This window comes from Phyllostomus discolor, chromosome 6 (genome assembly GCF_004126475.2).
Source record: "Phyllostomus discolor isolate MPI-MPIP mPhyDis1 chromosome 6, mPhyDis1.pri.v3, whole genome shotgun sequence".
NCBI classification, from domain to species: domain Eukaryota; kingdom Metazoa; phylum Chordata; class Mammalia; order Chiroptera; family Phyllostomidae; genus Phyllostomus; species Phyllostomus discolor.
In genome coordinates, this window is record NC_040908.2 from 119,145,110 (window position 1) to 119,164,020 (window position 18,911).

Here is an 18,911-nt window from a genome sequence, read left to right on the forward strand (position 1 = left end):
AACAAGAGCAACCAGACCGGAAAAAAAAAAAAAAAGGAGAGACAGGGGGAAAAAACAAAAAACAAAAAACAAAAAACTATGTTTTCAACAGAGCAGATCAGTCCCCCAGGACTCATCCTTTTGAGCGACCAAGAACTAGCCAATCTATCAGATGCGCAGTTCAAAACACTGGTGATCAGAAAGCTCACGGAACTGGTTGATTTTGGACGAAATTTAGATGAAAGAATGCAGATTACCATAAAACAGATGCAGGAAGACACGTGGAGGAGAGCCAATAGTGAAAGGAAGGAATATGAGTCTCAAAACAATACAGTGGACCAGAAGGAAGATAGAATCAACCAAGCAGGAAAGCATGATGAAATAAGAATTCAAAAAATTGAGGAAAAGATTAAGAGCATCCAAGACACCTTTAAACGTTCCAATATCCGAATTATAGGGGTACCAGAATCGGAAGGGGAAAAGCAACAGATTGAGCACGTATTTGAACAAATAATAAAGGAGAACTTCCCCAATCTGGCAAAGGGAACAGTCTTCCAAGAAATCCAAGAAGCTCAGAGAGCCCCAAAGAAGTTGGACCCAAGAAGAAACACACCAAGGCACATCATAATTACATTAGCCAAGGTAAAAACGAAGGAGACAATCCTAGAAGCAGCAAGAGGTAAGGGGACAGTCACCTACAAAGGAGTTCCCATCAGACTGTCAGCTGATTTCTCCAAAGAGACCTTACAGGCAAGAAGGGGCTGGAAAGAAATATTCCAAGTCATGAAAGACAAGGACCTACAACCCAGATTGCTCTATCCAGCAAAGCTTTCATTTAGAATGGAAGGGCAGATAAAGTGCTTCTCAGATAAGGTCAAGTTAAAGGAGTTCATCATCACCAAGCCCTTATTTTATGAAATGCTAAAGGGACTTATCTAAGAAAAGAAGATAAAGAAAAAACATGTATAGTAAAAGGACAGCAAACTCACAAATATTAACAACCACACCTAAAGCAAAACCAAAAGAAACTAAGTAAACAATTAGAACAGGAACAGAACCACAGAAATGGAGGGCACATGGAGGGTTAGCAGCAGGGGGGTGGGAGGAGAGAGGGGGAAAAGGTATAGAGAATAAGCAGCATAGAATGTAGGTTGAAAATAGATAGGGGGAGGGCAAGAATAGTATGGGAAATGTAGAAACTAAAGAACTCATAAGTATGACACATGGACATGAACTAAAGGGGGAAATGTGGGTGGGAGGGGGGTACAGGGTGGAGGGGAGAGAAGGGGGGAAATGGGACAACTGTAATAGCATAATCAATAAAATATATTAAAAAACAAAAAAAAAAAAAAAAAAAGAAAAAAAAAAGAAAACACTATACTGAATAAAATAAGCCAGACACAAAAAACAAATATTGTATGATTCTGCTTATGTGAAGTATCCGGAACAAGTAAATTCAGAGACAGAAAACAGAATTTACCAGGGACTGAAGGGAGAGGAGAATGGGGAGTCATTTAATGGGTCCAGTTTCTGTTTGGAATGATGAAAAATTCTGAAAGCGGCGCGTGGTGATGGTTGCACAACATTGAGAATGTACTTAATGTCACTGACTTGTACGCTTCAAATAATTAAAATAGCAAAGTTTGTGTTATATGCATTATCAACATTATTTAAATTAAGAAAATCTGAATAATAATAATATAGTAATATTGGTTTATCAATTGTAAAAAATGTACCATACCAATGAAAAATATTAAAAATCAAGGAAACTGGGTGTAGGATGTATGGGATCTTTCTGCACAATTTTTCCAAAAACCTAAAAGTGTTCTAAAAAATAAAGTCTATTTAAAACTTCCACAAAACGTCAAATCATTACATTGTATACCTGAAATTAATGTCAATTATATCTCAATTAAAAAAAAAAAAAACACATGGAGAAGGGAAAGCAATTTCCCAAAGAATGGGTGGGGTAGTAGGTTAAAGTTATCAAAGTAGGTGCAGGAGAAACAACAGACAAAGAAGATAATAATAACAATAAAGATACTTATTTCCAAAAAAACTCAAGGAAGATAAAGGCTCATAGCACAAATATACCCCACTCCCTTCCAAAAAAAGAACAAGAAGAAATGCTCTTCAATCAATGAAAAACATAAGTAAGCCATCAGAAAAATCAATACCAAAGATATAAACAAGCAATTCATAAAAGGAATAAATACTGCACAAATTTGTGTAAAGATACTAAAACTCACAGGGTTCTATAAGGATTAGATCATGTAATTAACATAGCATTTGCTATACAAAAATAAAAGTATTAAAGTATAACTAGTAATTAAAGAAATGCTCATTTAAAAAACAATAAAAGGGTGGGTAAAAGTATATTTACATTTGTGAATACACAAAAGCTTATTTTTATATTATTATTTATTAACTACTGTATTATTTTCTTTTTTTAAAGATTTTATTTATTTATTTTTAGAGAGAGGAAGGGAGGGAGAAAGAGAGGGAGAGAAACATCAATGTGTGGTTGCCTCATGCATACCCTCTATGGGGGACCTGGCCCAAAACCCCGGCATGTGCCCTGACTGTGGATCGAATCAGCAAATCAGCGACCCTTTGGTTCACAGGCCTGTCCTCAATCCACTGAGCTACACCAGCCAGGGCTAATTACTGTATTATTTTCTACACAACTGTAAACTTACATTTGCCCATCCCTGTATGTGCATGTATATGAATATGTAGGTCAAATATATATAGAAAAGTTGTATACATAAAATCAGATTGAAGAACACTGAGAAAACTTAGGATCCCCAAATGTGACAAAAAGTGGAGATACGGGTCCTGTCATAATTTGGTAGCAATGTAATAGGCATGTCCTTTTTGGTAAACACTTTGCTAACATTTTCTAAAGCTAAAGTAATTATATAATAATAAAATAGCAATAATACATACACCTCCTTTAACTGAATTATTTCACTACTCAAAGTTTATCCCACAGAAATGATATACAAATCCTCATTGCAACAAAGTAATACAGAAAAACTGGACCAAGTCTAAACATCTACCAATGGCAGGTTAGTTAAACATAACCAAACATAATTATGCAAAATGTGGTAGGTGTATGCATGCAGATGTGGACAACTAAGAAGCACAATATCAAATTGCAAAATTTTTTAAATTTGAAAGAAAAGGATTAAACTGGGTTAGGGCAACTTAATCTGAGTTCTCCTATTTATACTTCGAGGAAACCGAACCTGCCACAAAACTGTGTTTATGTATGTAAGTGTAGAGTCCACAGCTTTTACCAAATCGTAAATAAGTATGTGACATTCCCCAAAAAAGGTGGCTGAACAACCACTAAAAAGTCCCCCACCACACCCACTCTGAATATCTGAGAAACACAGTTAAATTATACTCAAGTGATGAATTCTGTGGGAGGAAATGCTCTCAATTAAACTTTGAAGGAAAATTAAATGTCACTATCACAAAGTACACTTTTTATTTCAAGACTCTTACATCTAAGGGTGTGAAGGAAGTTATTCTTCAGATGAACTCATAGCCACTATGTAATTACAAACCTCAACCAAAAATTACAGAGCAAAAACAAGTCTTCAAAATGTGTGACTAGTTCATACTGAAGTTACAGTTAAAGTGAGACCATACAGCAGCAGTAGGAGGCCAAGACTAAGTAGTAGTTCCATTTGACAGAGTCAAATAGCTATTATGGACTGTAGTTAGTACCCATACATGTAATAAAAGTTCAGGAGGCATGCATGCAGCCTTAACTGATTTTTTAAAGACAAGTAGATTAAAATTAGACAGAAATAAGTTAGGTTATATACATAGTTTTGTGAACTTTCTATAAGCAAAAACAAAATAAATCTTTTTCTGGAGGCAGATGGGGGTGGTCCAATACTTCTGGAACTAATCTATTATAAATTACTATTTTAAACATTACAGCCATTAGAATCAATGGGATTTTTAGAAGACTGAAATAAATAAGTAGTAATCACAGGGATACTCTCTATCTTAGAAGAAAGTAATTTTGCCCCTTAAGGAACATCTGGCAACCTCTGAATACATTTTTGATTACGAGGACTGGGCAGGTGCTACCTGGCATATTGTGGATAGAAGCCATGGACGGAGCTGTAAGATTTTTAGCCCCATCCATCTACCCACCAAAATGCCAACAGTGCCAAAGTGGAAAAACCCTCCCTTAGCAGTAGGCTAGGAAACCACTTAATCTATGCTGTGAGATAGTCACCTTTAGTAGAAATCTGTTGGGAACTGCCCGGCCTGGTTTCAGAAGCTGTAATCCCTCATGGTAAAGGCTAAGTAAAAAGACCTTGGGACTATAAACCACTAAAGAGACAAAGCTTATCTTCCTTGTAGAGGTGTCACCTCTGCCTGCTTTTACTTCACCCTGCTTGGCCCCAGGGGGATGACTAGTTAGCCAATGATAGGTAAGACTCCTCAAGGGAGGGATGACCTAAGACAGGCATGGTTGTGAAGGGGCCCTCAGGGAAGGACTTGGGGAGGCTATAGAAAAAGGGGGTGATGGACACTCGCCCTTCAGCTTTGACATAGCCCGAGTCCTCATTTTGTCTGCAAGAAGTCTCCTAATCTCTTGGTTGCCTTACTTCCCCTGCCTGATTTAAGCCTGAAACAATGCTGGAGGTGGATGTGACCCTGTGCTGGAAAGGGAAGGTTCCCTGGGGGATCAGGCATAAGAAAGAATGCATAAAATCCTATGAAACCTACTTTGCTAATACCCTCAATTTAAATAATAAGGGTCCAAGCAAGAAATGAGTTTGTTCCCCAAAATTTTACAGCCCTTCAGCTATCTGACCCCCACTCTAAATAATCCCTCCTAGTTCTCTGATCGTTATCTATTGTTTGATCCTTACTGCCTGGCAATGATTGATGAGCTTTACAGATAGGCCCTATATTCCTGTGGAAGTTGAACCCAATAAAAGCCCCATTGAGGAACAGGCTCCTGGCCCTTCTCCTTTGAGAGGTCAGCCACCTTTCCTCCCTGAACAGATCCTGTCTTGATAGACTTATTCTCACCCATGGAGGTTGGGGGGGGGGGGGGGGGGGGGGCCTGTGGGCAGAGCCCCCCACACACAGAAATCCTAAATCAATAGTTTGCTTGTTTAGAAATATTGACACCACATTAAATAGCACTTATTAAAGTGACATGGTTTTTAAAAAGTGTTATTTGAAAGAAAATGAACTGGATTTCCAATTTATCTAAACCTGTGAAATTTTGCAAAAGCCATAGGCAAAAAAAAAAAAAGATAAATTAATGTTAATAAAAGTTTCATACACACACATACCCTATGACTCTCACAAACAATACTGAGCAAAAGAAACCAGTCACAGTCATGTGTTTTGCATGATTCCATTTGTATACAGTTCAAGAGCAGGTAAAAATTCATCTCTTGTGTTTGAAACCAAAAGTGATTCCTTCAGAGAAAAAGGAGAGGGAGGAATAGGAGACAACATAGAGGGATTTCTGGGATGTATTTCTTAATCTAGGTAGTAATTATATAATTGTGTTCACTTTGTGACAATTCATCAGGCTGTGTACCAATAATCAGTGCAGTTTACTATATAAAGATAACTAACAAAAATATTTTTAATGTTTTATGTATATATATATATATATATATATATATCCTAAAAAGTTGAGCATTTAGACCAGAAAGCTAAATTAGCATCAACTGCAAAAGTGAAAGTGTTTTGTTACACTACAGGCTGCCTTCCAAGAATTCAAGGATGACACCCCCAGAAAGCTGTAAATACCAAACTCAGCACTCGGGCAGCATTCACTGTGCACTTAACTCATTACAGATCGCTCATCCCAAATCCCAAAATGTGACAAACACTTTGAAGTGCAGTTGAATTTATTCCATGGACAGTATGTTTGGATTATTTCCTCCAATGTTCAGCTGTTAACTGTCATCGGAGAACAGGCTCTATGAAACAAATGATGCTTTCTTCTTTCCTAGTCCCATATTTCCTCAAAGCTCACCCAAACAAACCCCCTCCAGGCCCTCAATTCCTAAGGATTTCTCTAGGCTGCTTATAATAGTACCCATCATTGCCTCTCCCAGTGTCCACTCTCACAATCCACCTCCCCCATACACACACAAAATAATAATTCACATTCATGCTCATTTCAGAGATCAGGCTCCCCTCTCCCCAGGACTTTTACTCTTTACCAGCACCTCACAAATACAAGTCAAACCTCACTCCCACAACCTCCTAATATTCTCCACAAATTCGTTTCCCACAGCACCACAAAACCAGAGTACACACTACTATCCCAGTCTTTTAAATCCTCTTCTCAGACTCACACACAAACACCTTGCTTCTGCAAACAATTGAGCTCATTGGCCACCACTGTAACTATTACCTCCAGTCCCCTCTTCCCTTTAGCAATACCCCACACACACTTTACCGCATTAAATCCACCCCACTTCCCACCTACGCTCTGCCCAGAACGTCTGCTTTCCTCTTTATGAAACTTTCCCTTCTCCCCGGTACTCTGACAAATCCAAAGCTGGAGAAAGGGTATGAAGGAACATGCTCTGTCCTGTGTGAAGGTAGCTGCTCAAATCTCAAGTATACAGCCAGGAGCATGGGCTACAGAGTCAGACGCTGGACTCTGAAACCCAGCCCCATCACTGAATAACCGCAAGGCTTTGAGTTAGTTATTTTGCATCTTTAAGCCTCAGTTTCCCGAAGTACAAGATGGGGTTGATAAAAATAGCTATCTCATAAGAGTTGTGAGGAATGGACAGGATGAAAGGTTCTTTCTTTAAGTCTCTTTAGTGCTAATATTCCTGCAAAGTCTCCTCTTGAGGGATAGAAGTAGGGCAAGGGAAAGAAGAAGGGAAGAAGTACTCTACGGATACGTGTGTGATACCGAGGATTTTTTCACATCCCCAAACTCAGTGCTCTTTATTATGCCCCCTACAACGTGGGTCCAAGAAGTCATCGGGCTCTCGCAAAAGGATGGGGACATGGATATACATATACATCAAATACTCCTTCCGCATATACTCATTTGAAGAAATGCGGTAGGAAAGAGCCCCTTAAATTACCAAAATGCGTTCCTTGAGGGTCAGAGAATAGGAAGGAAAACCCAAAGTCCCACAGAATTTCTCTTGAGAAGCTGAAAGTCGCAGTTCATAACTAGGAGAGATCAAAAGTAAAAGCTAGAAATCTTAAAGACTCCTTGCTTCTCCAGTAGGAAAAGTAGCAAACAGATTCTCAGTAAGTGGGCTGAGAAGGAAAAAGCACTGTCCCTGCCTCTCGTAGGGCATCTGAGCTTCCCCCGGTCTCTACGGAAGAGGGATAAGGAGGAGGGTCTCCGAAAGGGAATCCCCAGCTGCCTAACCGTGGGGAGAGGCAGCATCAGGCCGGGCCCCCAGGGAGTTTCACTGGGTCTCTTCACAGTCCAACTCCAGAAATGGGATTTCTCTTAGGACTACGGGATCTCCCAGAGGTTCGGCCATCACTGGATCCTTTCCCTTACAAGACCTGCGGACCGCCCTCGTCAGTCCTCCGAGTTCTCCCGGCCACTTCTCTGGGTCTCCCGCTAGCACGGGGCAGCTCGCCGCCCACGGGATTCCCTCACGGGCTTCCTCCCAGCCCCTCCCGAGCGCCGCGAGCCCGTGGGGTTACCTGCTGAGACGGCAGCTCCACATGCAGGGCCCGCGCTGCAGAACCTGGAGGCAGCGCGGCGGCCGGGCCTGGGGGCGGCGGGGGAACGGGGCCCCCGATCGACACCAAGGCGCTCATCTTGACCCAGGGGCCGCCAAGCGGCAGGGCCAATGCTCCTCCGGCATCCGCAACTATTGCTCAGCCACAACCCGCAAAACCCCTGCAGCCCAAGAAGCCGCCACCCGAGGGGCACAACTGCTCTACCCCACCTCCAGGCGCCGCCGCCGCCACCGCGGGCTAAGGAAGAGCCATATTACCGCAGTGCAACCCCCCCCCCCCGCCACCCGCCGAGACCTGGCTTGCTCATTGGTTCAGCTCCCACAGGGGCGGGACCCAACCACAGAGAGGAGATGCGCTATTCGGCAGAAGGTCTGTCTGTCTCTGGCCGAATGGAATGGGGCGGAGGAACCCTAGGATGGCCTAAATTGCGTCTGTCAAACAGGGGTAAACCTGGGGCGTTGCTTTCTTTTTCCAAACCTAATTGGTTTTTTCACTGTCATAGGGCGGGGTCTCCTGGGGAGCCGCAAAGGCCATTGCTCTAGGTCGCTGTCAGTTGTCAGGAAAGGGAAATAAGGGCGGGGTCTGATTAGGTAGTGAGTGCACCCAGGCTTCTCTGTCACGTGCAGGAGGCAAGCGAGTCACCTGATTCGTGAGAGACAGTCCTCGGAGCTGCTTCCGCCCTAACCTAGTTCCCATAGTAACCGGTGGAGAGGGCTGGGACCCTCGGTGCCAGCTGGATCGCGATGACCAGTCTGCAGTTAGTCGCAGGCTCACTAAACACTCTTTTCCTGAAATGCTGCGGTCAGCGTGCGGGAATGGAAAGGAAATACTTCGTGGTTTGGCTGAAAGGCACTAAGCAGGATGCAGTAAGACTCAAAACTTGTCAGGCAGTCCCACCAGTTCTTTCATGACCAATTCTAACCCACAGGTCCATCCCCTCCTCACACGCCATTCACTACTTGCTGACCTACGGGGTGTGCTACTCACCCAGGGCTCTGTTTCTTCTCTACCAGGGGGTTGCTTATGCTGTCCCTAGAAAGTCTTTGCGACTTTTCTACTAATGCTTACCCATCAAATCTCATCTGGTGCTGGGATCCCTTCTTCCAAAATGCTTCTCTGATTCATTCTGGCATCCTGATTAGGAACCTTGCCTCTAGCATATTCCTCATTCTATTGCATTGTCTCTCAACGTGTGCAATACACACGTGTAGACCCACACACACACATATACTGAATTCCTCAAGAAGAAGGACCTTGTGGTTCACCTCTGGATTCCCAGTGGCCGACGGATAATCTAGATGTTTTCGTTTTTGAAGTGAAGGCCACCTCAAATGCCACCTCTTCCATGAAGACTTCCTTGATCACAGTGAAAGCGTCTATAGCAATTGTGTCTATAATAAACAGCATTGAGTCGTTCTACAGGACATTGATCTGCCTTTACCCCTCCACCCCCAGCCACTCCTCCATTGTGAGTATGGATTCATTTGGGCAGAGTGGGAGGGGGGCATCATTTAACCCACTGCACAAGTTTATAAAGTGGGCCTATAGAGACAAGACCCAGAATCACTTCTTTTTGGAGTCGGCTCTGAATATTAGTTAACTTTATTATTTCCTTCGTTCACCAAATGCTCATTGAGGGCTTTCCTGTGTCAAGCCCTTTCCTAGGTGCTGGGAAATTAGACTTGGACTCCTCCCCAGAGGAGCTGCCCTCATTACAGGGAAGTCCAATAGTAAACAAAGAGTGGAAATGCAGTTGCTGAGTGCTGGGTCTATGGAAAGTCCAGGGCCTATAGGAGCCAGAGAAAACAGATTTCACAGTAGAGGGGACATTTAAACTAGGTACTGAAGGACCAATGAGAATTCACCAGGCAGGTAGGTAGAAAAGGATATTCCAGCAGGGCGAACAGGATCCATTCCTCCACAAACCTTTAATGAGGTACAACTCTGCAGCAGATTGATTATTGGGCACTGGAAATACAGGTCTCACATAAACAACCCTTTTTAAACTTCTCCATGCACGTACCACAAACACTAGAAGAGCTGGAACTCTCACCACTAGGGACATGGCAATGAACTGAAATAGCCAGCTGTTGGCAAAATATTCAAAGTAATGCATTTAAGTGTTTAGCATAGTGCCTTGGATATAGTGTTCAGTAAAAGCTACCTATCATTTCCATATGTCCTACTTCATTCTGAAAATTCTTGTATTAGTTTAGAACCTATTCCATAATAAAGCTATATGTTTCAACAGAAAAATATTTTCATCACTTAGGATTAAATTGTTGTAATATCTATACAGTGCTATGTATCCCTTACAGAAAAATGTATCCATGTTTAAGGAGCATGGATTCTAAGGTGATCAAATACAATATATATCCAGTAACAGAAGGATCACAGGGGAAGGGTAACAAAGTGACCCAAGCCACTGGGCCTGGTGGGCAAGGTCAAAGTAGGCTTCACAAATGTGGTGAATGATGATTAGGGGTTTGATAGGTAAACAATGAGAGGTTAGATCTGTTTAGCTCAGAGATAGCTGGTATTTCAACAGCTACCTATAGTACCATGTCCGGTACTGAAATCAAACATTCTGTTTGCACAGCCGAAAAGCTAAACCTACCCCAGTCCATTTTGCTTCCTTTTCTTCCTTGTAAATAAGAGCAAGATAGGGATAATTGGTCTTTTGATGTCTCAAACTTAATTAAGTTAAAATCTGTCTCCTTTCTTTCAAGAATCCTCTTTCCTCCACTCACTTACTTATGGAGTCAAACATCCATCAGACCTTTACCAGGTACCTCACCCGGGCACTATGTTTACAGAAATCATGCCTATAGAATCCCTGTCTTTAAGGAGTTGGTGGGTCATTTCAGTGCAAAACAGTAAGTACAATCATTAAAATGATATATGAAGTATCATAGAAGCATAGAAAAGGAAATTGCTAACTGCAGAAGGCTTTCTAGAGGAGAAAGACTATTCGAGGCAGAAGGAATGCATGAGCAAAGGCACTGAGGCACAGGTCATGGCGTTTGTATACTTTAACCCGGTTGAAACGAAGGTTGTGTGGGGAGCAACAGGCAAAGAGGCTGGAAGAGGAAGACAGGGCCTGGTGAGAGGAAACTTACTACCAGGCTAAAGAACTTGGGCTTAATCTTGGGCAACAAGAAGTCATTTAGAAAGATCCTGAGGCAGCCCTGGAGAGGCAGCTTTGAAAGGGCAGGAAAACAAGAGCAAGACTTGCAGAAAGCCGGGTGAAAATTGTAAAACAAAGAGTCCATCCCCCAAAGAGCCTGCACATACCCCACAAACCTGAAAGGCAGGTCTCTGGGCAGCATTTCTCCTTCACCTTTCACTACCCTTCAAGGTCACTTTTTCAAAAAAGCCACCCTAGATCTGAGCTAATTGCTACCTCCTCTGGGCTCCTACAGCAGCTGCCTGACCTCTCGTTAGTACATGTATCCATGTACATGTATCCATGTGCCTAGTTTTATATACTGTGTTGTATATTTGTCTTGCACACCCCACCACGAATTCCTGGTTTTGATTTTGTTCTGGTTCCCTGGCATCCTGACCTGGAGGGCAGGCTTTAGTAGCCCCAATGAGAAATGACTGACTGATTGAATGAATATGATCAGTGAATGGATGGATGAATCCTCCAGGGAGTGAATGTCTGATGACACTGGACATAGCCCCAAAGAGAGAAAATTAGCTCGCTCTAAGTCACACAAAGTTTGTAGCAAAGCTGAGGTAAAGACTTGGGCTCCATGCCCCTAAACCAGTGCACCTTCCTCAATTTCAGTTTTTCCACACTGTCATGGACCATGAATGTGCCAATGTGAGTATACAATCTTGTGAGTTTATGGGCAAGCTGGAAGACACACATCAAATACAAACACATCTAAACCAGGGAGCTCATTTGGTCAGAATCACCCGGAGAAAGCTGTCTGTGGGATCATCAGGCTTTTACAGTGATGCTGAGGGGTGAGCAGGTGTTAACAACAACAAAGACTAGTGAGAGGGCAAGAGGTACAATTGGGGCCAATGGTGCAGCCTGAAGAAGGAGCATGGAGCCCCGAAGGAACTGAAAGAGAAGGCCGGTCAGGGGTAGGCAGAGAAAGGCAGCCAGTGCGGAGGAAGACGAGGAGAAAAAGAGGAAAAAACAACATTTCAAAGATAAAATCAAAGACCTCCAATTTATTTTACAGTTTAGTATTGCTTTTATTTATAATTTTGTAGGGCAGAAGCAGCATTGTCTTTCCAATGCTTAGAGTTTCTGAAGTTTTAATCCAGCCCCGGTGGCCCAGAATGAAGTTGGAGATTCTGGCAGAAGCCAGGTTCTGCCAGGTGTTGCAGCCCCAGTCGAGTTTGACTGTGAGGTAAGGTCCTTGCCCCAGTGAACAGTCTAAGCAGGGGAGTGACATGATCTGATTTATGTTTTGGAAATGCCAGTTACGCTGCTGTGTCAAGAGCAGATTCAAGGATTGGAGGGCTAGTGAAAGTAGTAACAATAAATTGACTTTTCTTCACTGAGTTAGAGGGCCATTAGAATGAAGGAATATGGCTGAGTTCCTGGGAATAAAGGGGCTCAAAGGATGACTGATTCACTCCCTTGCTCACCCATGCAGGCAGGCGTGGTTTCACAGGATTCCAGAGAATAAGCATCCTGGATGTAAAGCAGTGTGATGGAAACAGCTCCAAGCCACAGGGCAGAAAACATAAGATCTTTCTGGGCCTGCAGCTTATTAGCTGATGATTTTAGGCAAATTGATTTCCTTCTCTGAGTCTACAGGTTTCCGTGAGGGCTAGAGAGAACTCAATTCTACAAAGTATTTTACATATGTTACTATGGTCAATCCCCACAGGATCCTTTACAGTAGGTATTCTTGCCTCAGTTTTACAGCAGCCTAAAAAGAGGCTCCAGAAATGGAAATGAGCTACCCAAAGTCACAGGGTTCTGAGTGGCAGATTGGCCTGTGAACCCAGGTCTCTCTTCTCCTGGGCCAGGGCTCCATCCGCCAGAACATACTTCCTGTGTTAATTAGAACATACCATTTAGAAACCTGAATTTTACCAAAAGGATGAGAATCTTACTCCCATCAACAGCAAAGTGTATACAAAAAATCCAAACGATAAAACTCTACCCAGTTCTTCTTCTTTCTCTTTCTGAATAATTTAGTTCAAAAGCCCTTAGGGTAGGGCTGAGAACAAGGTCTCGGTCAGCACAGGATGGGGGGTGACAGGCTGGCTCAGAGCAGGGGGTCCAAACCAAAGTAAGGTGAGAAGGATGCCCATACATGGCCAGAATGAGTGGAGGGGAGATCCCGGCACAAGGTTGAGAACCAGAGGAGTAGGTAAATAGTAAATCCATGTGGAGGGCACCCTGGGGCAAGCTGTCAGAGTCTAAGCCAGATGAGACGAGGACTGGTCCATGGTTTGTGACGCCCAATATAAAGTGGAATGCAAAGTTGCTTGTTCAAAAAATAAGAATTCTAAGGCAACATGGGCCCCTCTAAGCACTGGGCCCAGAGCAACTGCATAGGTCAAATCCATGAAGACAGCCCTGTGAGGAGAGTATCAATATGGCAGATGGGGATGGAGGACAATGGCAACAAGGATTGGTCAAATAAATATAATAAGGATTGTAGGGAAAAGGGAAAAAATGCAGCCCTGGCCAGTGTGGCTCAGTGGGTTGGAGCATCATCCTGTGAATGAAAGGTTGAGGGTTTGATTCCTGGCCAGGGCACATACCTGGGTTGCAGTTCAATACCCAATCCACGCACATGTGATCCTGGGTCTGGGTGCGAACGGGAGGCAACCAGTCAATGCTTCCCTTGCACATAGAAGTTTCTCTCTCCCCCTTCCTCACTCTCTAAAAGCAATGAAAAAAAAATCCTCCATTGAGGATAGAAAAATAAATTTTTTCATGCAACTGAACAGATTTTAAAGGTCTTATGGCTTTTGCCCTGGCCTGGTAGCTCAGTTGGTTAGAGTCATCTGGATAAACCAAGGTTTCAGGTTCCATCCCCAGTCACAGCACATACAAGAATCAACCGATGAATGCATACATAGATGGAACAACAAATTGAAGTTTCTCAATCTCTCCACCCCCCTCTCTTCACCTCACCCATCTTTCTCTTTAAAATCAATCAATTAATAAAATGAAATGAAATAAATATCTTCTTGGCTTTATTCAATGACTCATGGATCAAATAGCATCCCATTTAGCAGACAGAAAGGAGCTCCGAGGAGCTGTACAAAATCAAAGACATTTATAGTCAGAAGGGAACGGGAACAAGGAAGTTATGCTAACAAAAAGCAGGTGGATTGTAGCAAGGCCACTTTCTTTTAAGGGATGACAGGGGCCCATCAGGCAGATTACCTCACTAATGTTGACCAGGTGATTCCCGATGACTGGTTTAAGACTCCATTTCCCGGGCAGACTGAAATTGTTAAGCCTCAGTTTGGTGATGTGGGGTTTGGCATAAGTGACTCCATTTCGGTCCCATTGTCTTCTTTTTTTTTTTTAACAGGATGATGGGAGCCAGTTTTCTTTCTATCAGAAAAAAAGGCATTACAAATACAGGAAGAGAGAGAATTTGAAAGAACCCTGTGGTGATAGACTAAAATTACCCAGATCTTGGTTTCTAGATATCAACTTCCACGAAAAATCTAACACTACTTTGTCCACAAGAGATACACTTGGTTCTACTGAGAGGAACCAAGATTCTTTGAAGAAGTATCTGAGTCTTAGGATTGGGCCACAAAAAGTACATGACCCTAGGACATCGTCTGGGGCACTTTGAGGATTGAAATAAATAATGATAGAACAGCTTATAGTCCATTAAATAAAATAGAGATCCATGGCTATTAATTTAAATCAATAATAAAGTGTTGTATAAGAAAAAATATTACATAGTCTCCCAGTATGGAAAAAGAGCAACTTTACAGCATGACCTTAATCCACTAAGCAGAGTGAACATCCGCTGCAGGACAACCGAAATCGGGCACCACCTGCTAGGGTGTGGTGAGAAGCAAGAGTCCATTATTACTTGTGTGGTATTTCTGCTAAAGGTGGAGAATCTGAATCAATCCTGAGGAAAGATGAGACAACAAAACTACATGGTGTTCCACAGAGCACCTGGCCCATAATCTTTAAGATTGTCAAGGTCCTGATAGTCCAGGAGACACTGAGGAACTTCTTTAAATAAAAGGAGTGCTCGGTATGCTCCAGGCGTTGTGGTAACAAGCCCGTGCATCCTCACAACACAGCTACATGATTAAGACATAAAGAAAGAGTGCGGTCAGCTGCCCAAGGTCACACGTTCGTACTGAGCTGGGATTTGAAAGCATTCTGACTCCAGCATTAATGATCCTACACTTTGCGGCCACTAACCAGAATATTGCAGCGTAGATTTTAAATTTCATTTATGCAGTGAAATCATATTTATTTTCTGAAGACATTTTATATCTTTACACATTAAATTTAAAATATATATCATTCAGCTTTAATTATAGGAAAAATCAGTTTTCATCGAAAGTAATTAGTCCTCAAAAGTTGTTTGGAATTTTAGAACTGTGAAAAGAAACTTTTTAAACATGTGCAAGTGTGATTTAATGTGATGTAAAAAAAGTGGCTGATAAAATTGTGTGTGTGCCTGATAAAAAATATTAGATGAAAGTATACAAACTGAAACTCCCTCAGCAGTAAGTGGTGAAAAATAACTTGGGAAAGTGTTTACAAGAAAGGGAAACAGCATTATAAAAGGGAAGTTTGGAAGAGATATGAAACAGAGGTTTTGTTATAATTACTGTGGTTGAAGCCAAAGGGTGAGGGGAATTCCTGTTTTTCTCCTCCTAGTGATCCCATTCTAACCCATTAAGTGGGGATTTCTTCCACCTCCTCAGAAGTATTGGGGAAAAGCACCTTCCAAACTTGGAGCACACCTCGTATAAAGACATGTGAGGAACTTTGCTGATGAGAGGACCAGACTCTGCCATCCTCTGCACAACTCCTCTGTTAGGATATCGATATACTGAAGGTCACTGTTTGTGTTACTTTAAGCCATAAAATGGCTGGTTGAAAACAACATAAATGTATCCTCTCACAGTTCTGGATGCCAGAAGTCCAAGATCAAGGTGTTGGAGGAGCTTCCCTCAGGGGCTCTGGGAGGAAACCCTCCTTGTCTCTGCCAGCTTCTGGTGGCTCTGGTGCTCGTTGGTTTGTGACAGCGTGTGTGACCCTCATCTCTGCCGGCTTCACACGGCCTGCTCCCCTTTCCATGTGTCTTCTTCTCTTCCTCTATGAGGGCACTTGCCATTGGATTTAGGGTCCACCTATACAATCCAGGATACCTCATCTTGAATACTTAATTACACCAGCAAAGACCCTTTTTCCTATGCTCAGTCGCAGGTTCCAGGGATTGGGACATGTGCATAGCATTTCATGGGCCACTATTCAACCCACTACATCATTCTTGTGTGTGGCCTGTCCCTCTCTTCTCCCAGGCCAGCCTGCCTAAAAGAAGGAGAAATTAAGTTGGTATTAATCTGAACTAGATTGTTTTAAATTAAGATGTTAATTGTAACCTCCAGGATAACCACTACGAAAATAACTAAAAAATATACTGTAAATGAAACAATAAAAGAATTAAAATAGTTTATTAGAAAATAAATGTTTAACATAAAAGAAGGTAGGAATGGAGGAAGAGAGGAATAAAAAGAAGATATTAGACACAGAAAACAAATAGAAAAATGGCCAATTTCAATTCTACTTTGTCAGTAATTATGTTAAATGCAAATAGACAACACTTCAATTAGAAGACAGAAAGTAGAAGTATGAATTTTACAAAATCCAACACTACAAGAGACATACTTCATATTCAAAGACACAAATAGGTTGAAAGGAAAAAGACAGAAGAAGATACTCCATGCAACTAGTAACCAAAAGAGAACTGGGGTGGCTATACTAATATAGGTCATGCAAAATAGATATTAAGACAAAAGTTACTACTAGAGATAAAGAAGGGTGTTTTATAATAATAAAAGGGTAACTCCATCAGGAAGATATATGTTATAAACATATATGCACATAATAACAGAGTCCAAAAATATATGAAGCAAAACTTAAAAGAAAAAGTAGCCCTCGCCAGGTAGCTCAGTTGGCTAATGCATTGTCCTGATAGGCCAAGGTTGTGGGTTTGATCGATCTCTCTCTCTCTCTCTCCCCCCCACCCAAAGTAAATATTTTTTTTAAAAAGAAAAGAAAAAATAATTCAACAACAATTGTTGGAGACTTCAATACCCCACTTTTGACAATGGATAGAATGACTATGCAGAAAGCAACAAGGAAACAGAAGACTGAACAACTCTATAAACCAGCTTGACCTAAGAGACACCTACATCTATATACTAGTCCAACAAAAAGGGCAGAATACAGTTTTCTCAAGTGCACATGGACCATTCTCTAAGATAGACCACAGATTAGGTCATAAAAGAAGCCTCAATAAATTAAAAAGATTGAAATCATACAAACTATGTTCTGTAACCACAATGAAATAAAATTAGAAATAAGTGACAAAAGAAAATGTGGTAAAATAGCAAATATGTGGAAATTAAGTAATATACTCTTAAATAACCAATGAAGAAATGAAGAGAAATTAGAATATATTTGAAGTGAATGAAACAAAAACACAACACAACACAACCATAAGCTACGGGATGTAGCTAAAGCAGTTCATGGAGGGAATCTTCTAGATGTAAATTCCTACATTAAAAAAGAAAAAAGAGCTCAAATTAATAATCTAAACTTCCATTTTTATATATATTTTATTGATTATGCTATTACAGTTGTCCTAGTTTCCCCTTCACTCCCCTCCCCCCTCCCCACCCCATCACACCCACATTCCCCCCCTTTAGTTCATGTCCATGTGTCATAAGTCCTTTTGCTTCTACATTTCCCACACTATTCCTGCCCTCCCCTGTCTATTTTCTACCTATTGTCTATGCTACTTATTCTCTATATCTTTCCCCCCTCTCTCCTCCTCCCACTTCCCTGTTGCTAACCCTCCATGTGATCTCCATTTCTGTGGTTCCGCTCCTGTTCTCTTTGTTTGCTTAGTTTGCTTTTGTTTTAGGTGTGTTTGTTACTGTGAGTTTGATGTCTTTTTTTACTGTTCATATTTTTTATCTTCTTTTTCTTAGATAAGTCCCTTTAACATTTCATATAATAAAGGCTTGGTGATGATGAACTCCTTGAATTTGACCTTATCTGAGAAGCGCTTTATCTGCCCTTCCATTCTAAATGAAAGCTTTGCTGGATAGAGTATTCTTGGATGTAGGTCCTTGTCTTTCATGACTTGGAATACTTCTTTCCAGCCCCTTCTTGCCTGCAAGGTCTCTTTTGAGAAATCAGCTGACAGCCTGATGGGAACTCCTTTGTAGGTAACTGTCCCCTTATCTCTTGCTGCTTCTAGAATTCTCTCCTTCATTTTTATCGTGGATAATGTAATTATGATGTGCCTTGGCGTGTTCCTCCTTGGGTCCAACCTCTTTGGGACTCTCTGAGCTTCCTGGACTTCCTGGAAGTCTATTTCCCTTGCCAGACTGGGGAAGTTCTCCTTTATTATTTGCTCAAATCAGTTTTCCACTTGTTGTGGTTCCTCTTCCCCTTTTGGTACCCCTGTAATTCGGATATTGGAATGTTTAAAGGTGTCCTGGAGGTCCCTAAGCCTCTCCTCATTTTTTGAATTCTTGTTTCTTCTTTCTTTTCTGTTTGGTTGTTCCTTTCCCCCTTCTGGTCCCTTTCATTGATTTGAAACTGTTTTCTTTCCATCACTATTGGTTCCGTGTGCATTTTTCTTCATTTCACTTATTGTAATCTGCATTTTTTCATCTAATTTATGACCAAAGTCCACCAATACTGTGAGCATCCTGATCACCAGTGCTTTGAACTGTGCATCTGATAAGTTGGCTATTTCTCGGTCACTTAAAAAAACTGGCTCTGGGGCTTTTAACTCTGAGCCATCTTTTTTATTTTATTTTATTTTTTTCCTTTGGTCTGGTTGCACCTGTTACATAGGAGGGGTGGAGCCTTAGGTGTTCACCAGGGCGGGGCACCTCAGTCGCTGGGTTGTGACGTTGTATGTGGGGGTGGGGTCCGAGAGGGAACAATGGCGCCCACTCTGCTCTCACCAGGACTCCAGTCCCCG

The 18,911-nt window shown here is 41.9% G+C and overlaps 1 protein-coding gene across 2 annotated transcripts in view; it reads right to left on the minus strand.

Annotated features, from left to right (window-relative positions):
* The window catches only part of UVRAG (UV radiation resistance associated), a 297,199-nt gene extending 289,183 nt beyond the window's left edge, over positions 1 to 8,016 (minus strand). The window contains exon 1 of one of the 2 annotated variants that reach the window (XM_028515809.2): positions 7,672 to 8,016. In XM_028515809.2, the coding sequence (XP_028371610.1) occupies positions 7,672 to 7,788 (117 nt within the window). In that variant the 5' untranslated portion in view covers positions 7,789 to 8,016. The remainder of the gene's footprint in view (positions 1 to 7,671) is intronic. The other variant, XM_028515810.2, reaches the window with a different exon arrangement.
* Between the last annotated feature and the right edge of the window lie 10,895 nt (positions 8,017 to 18,911).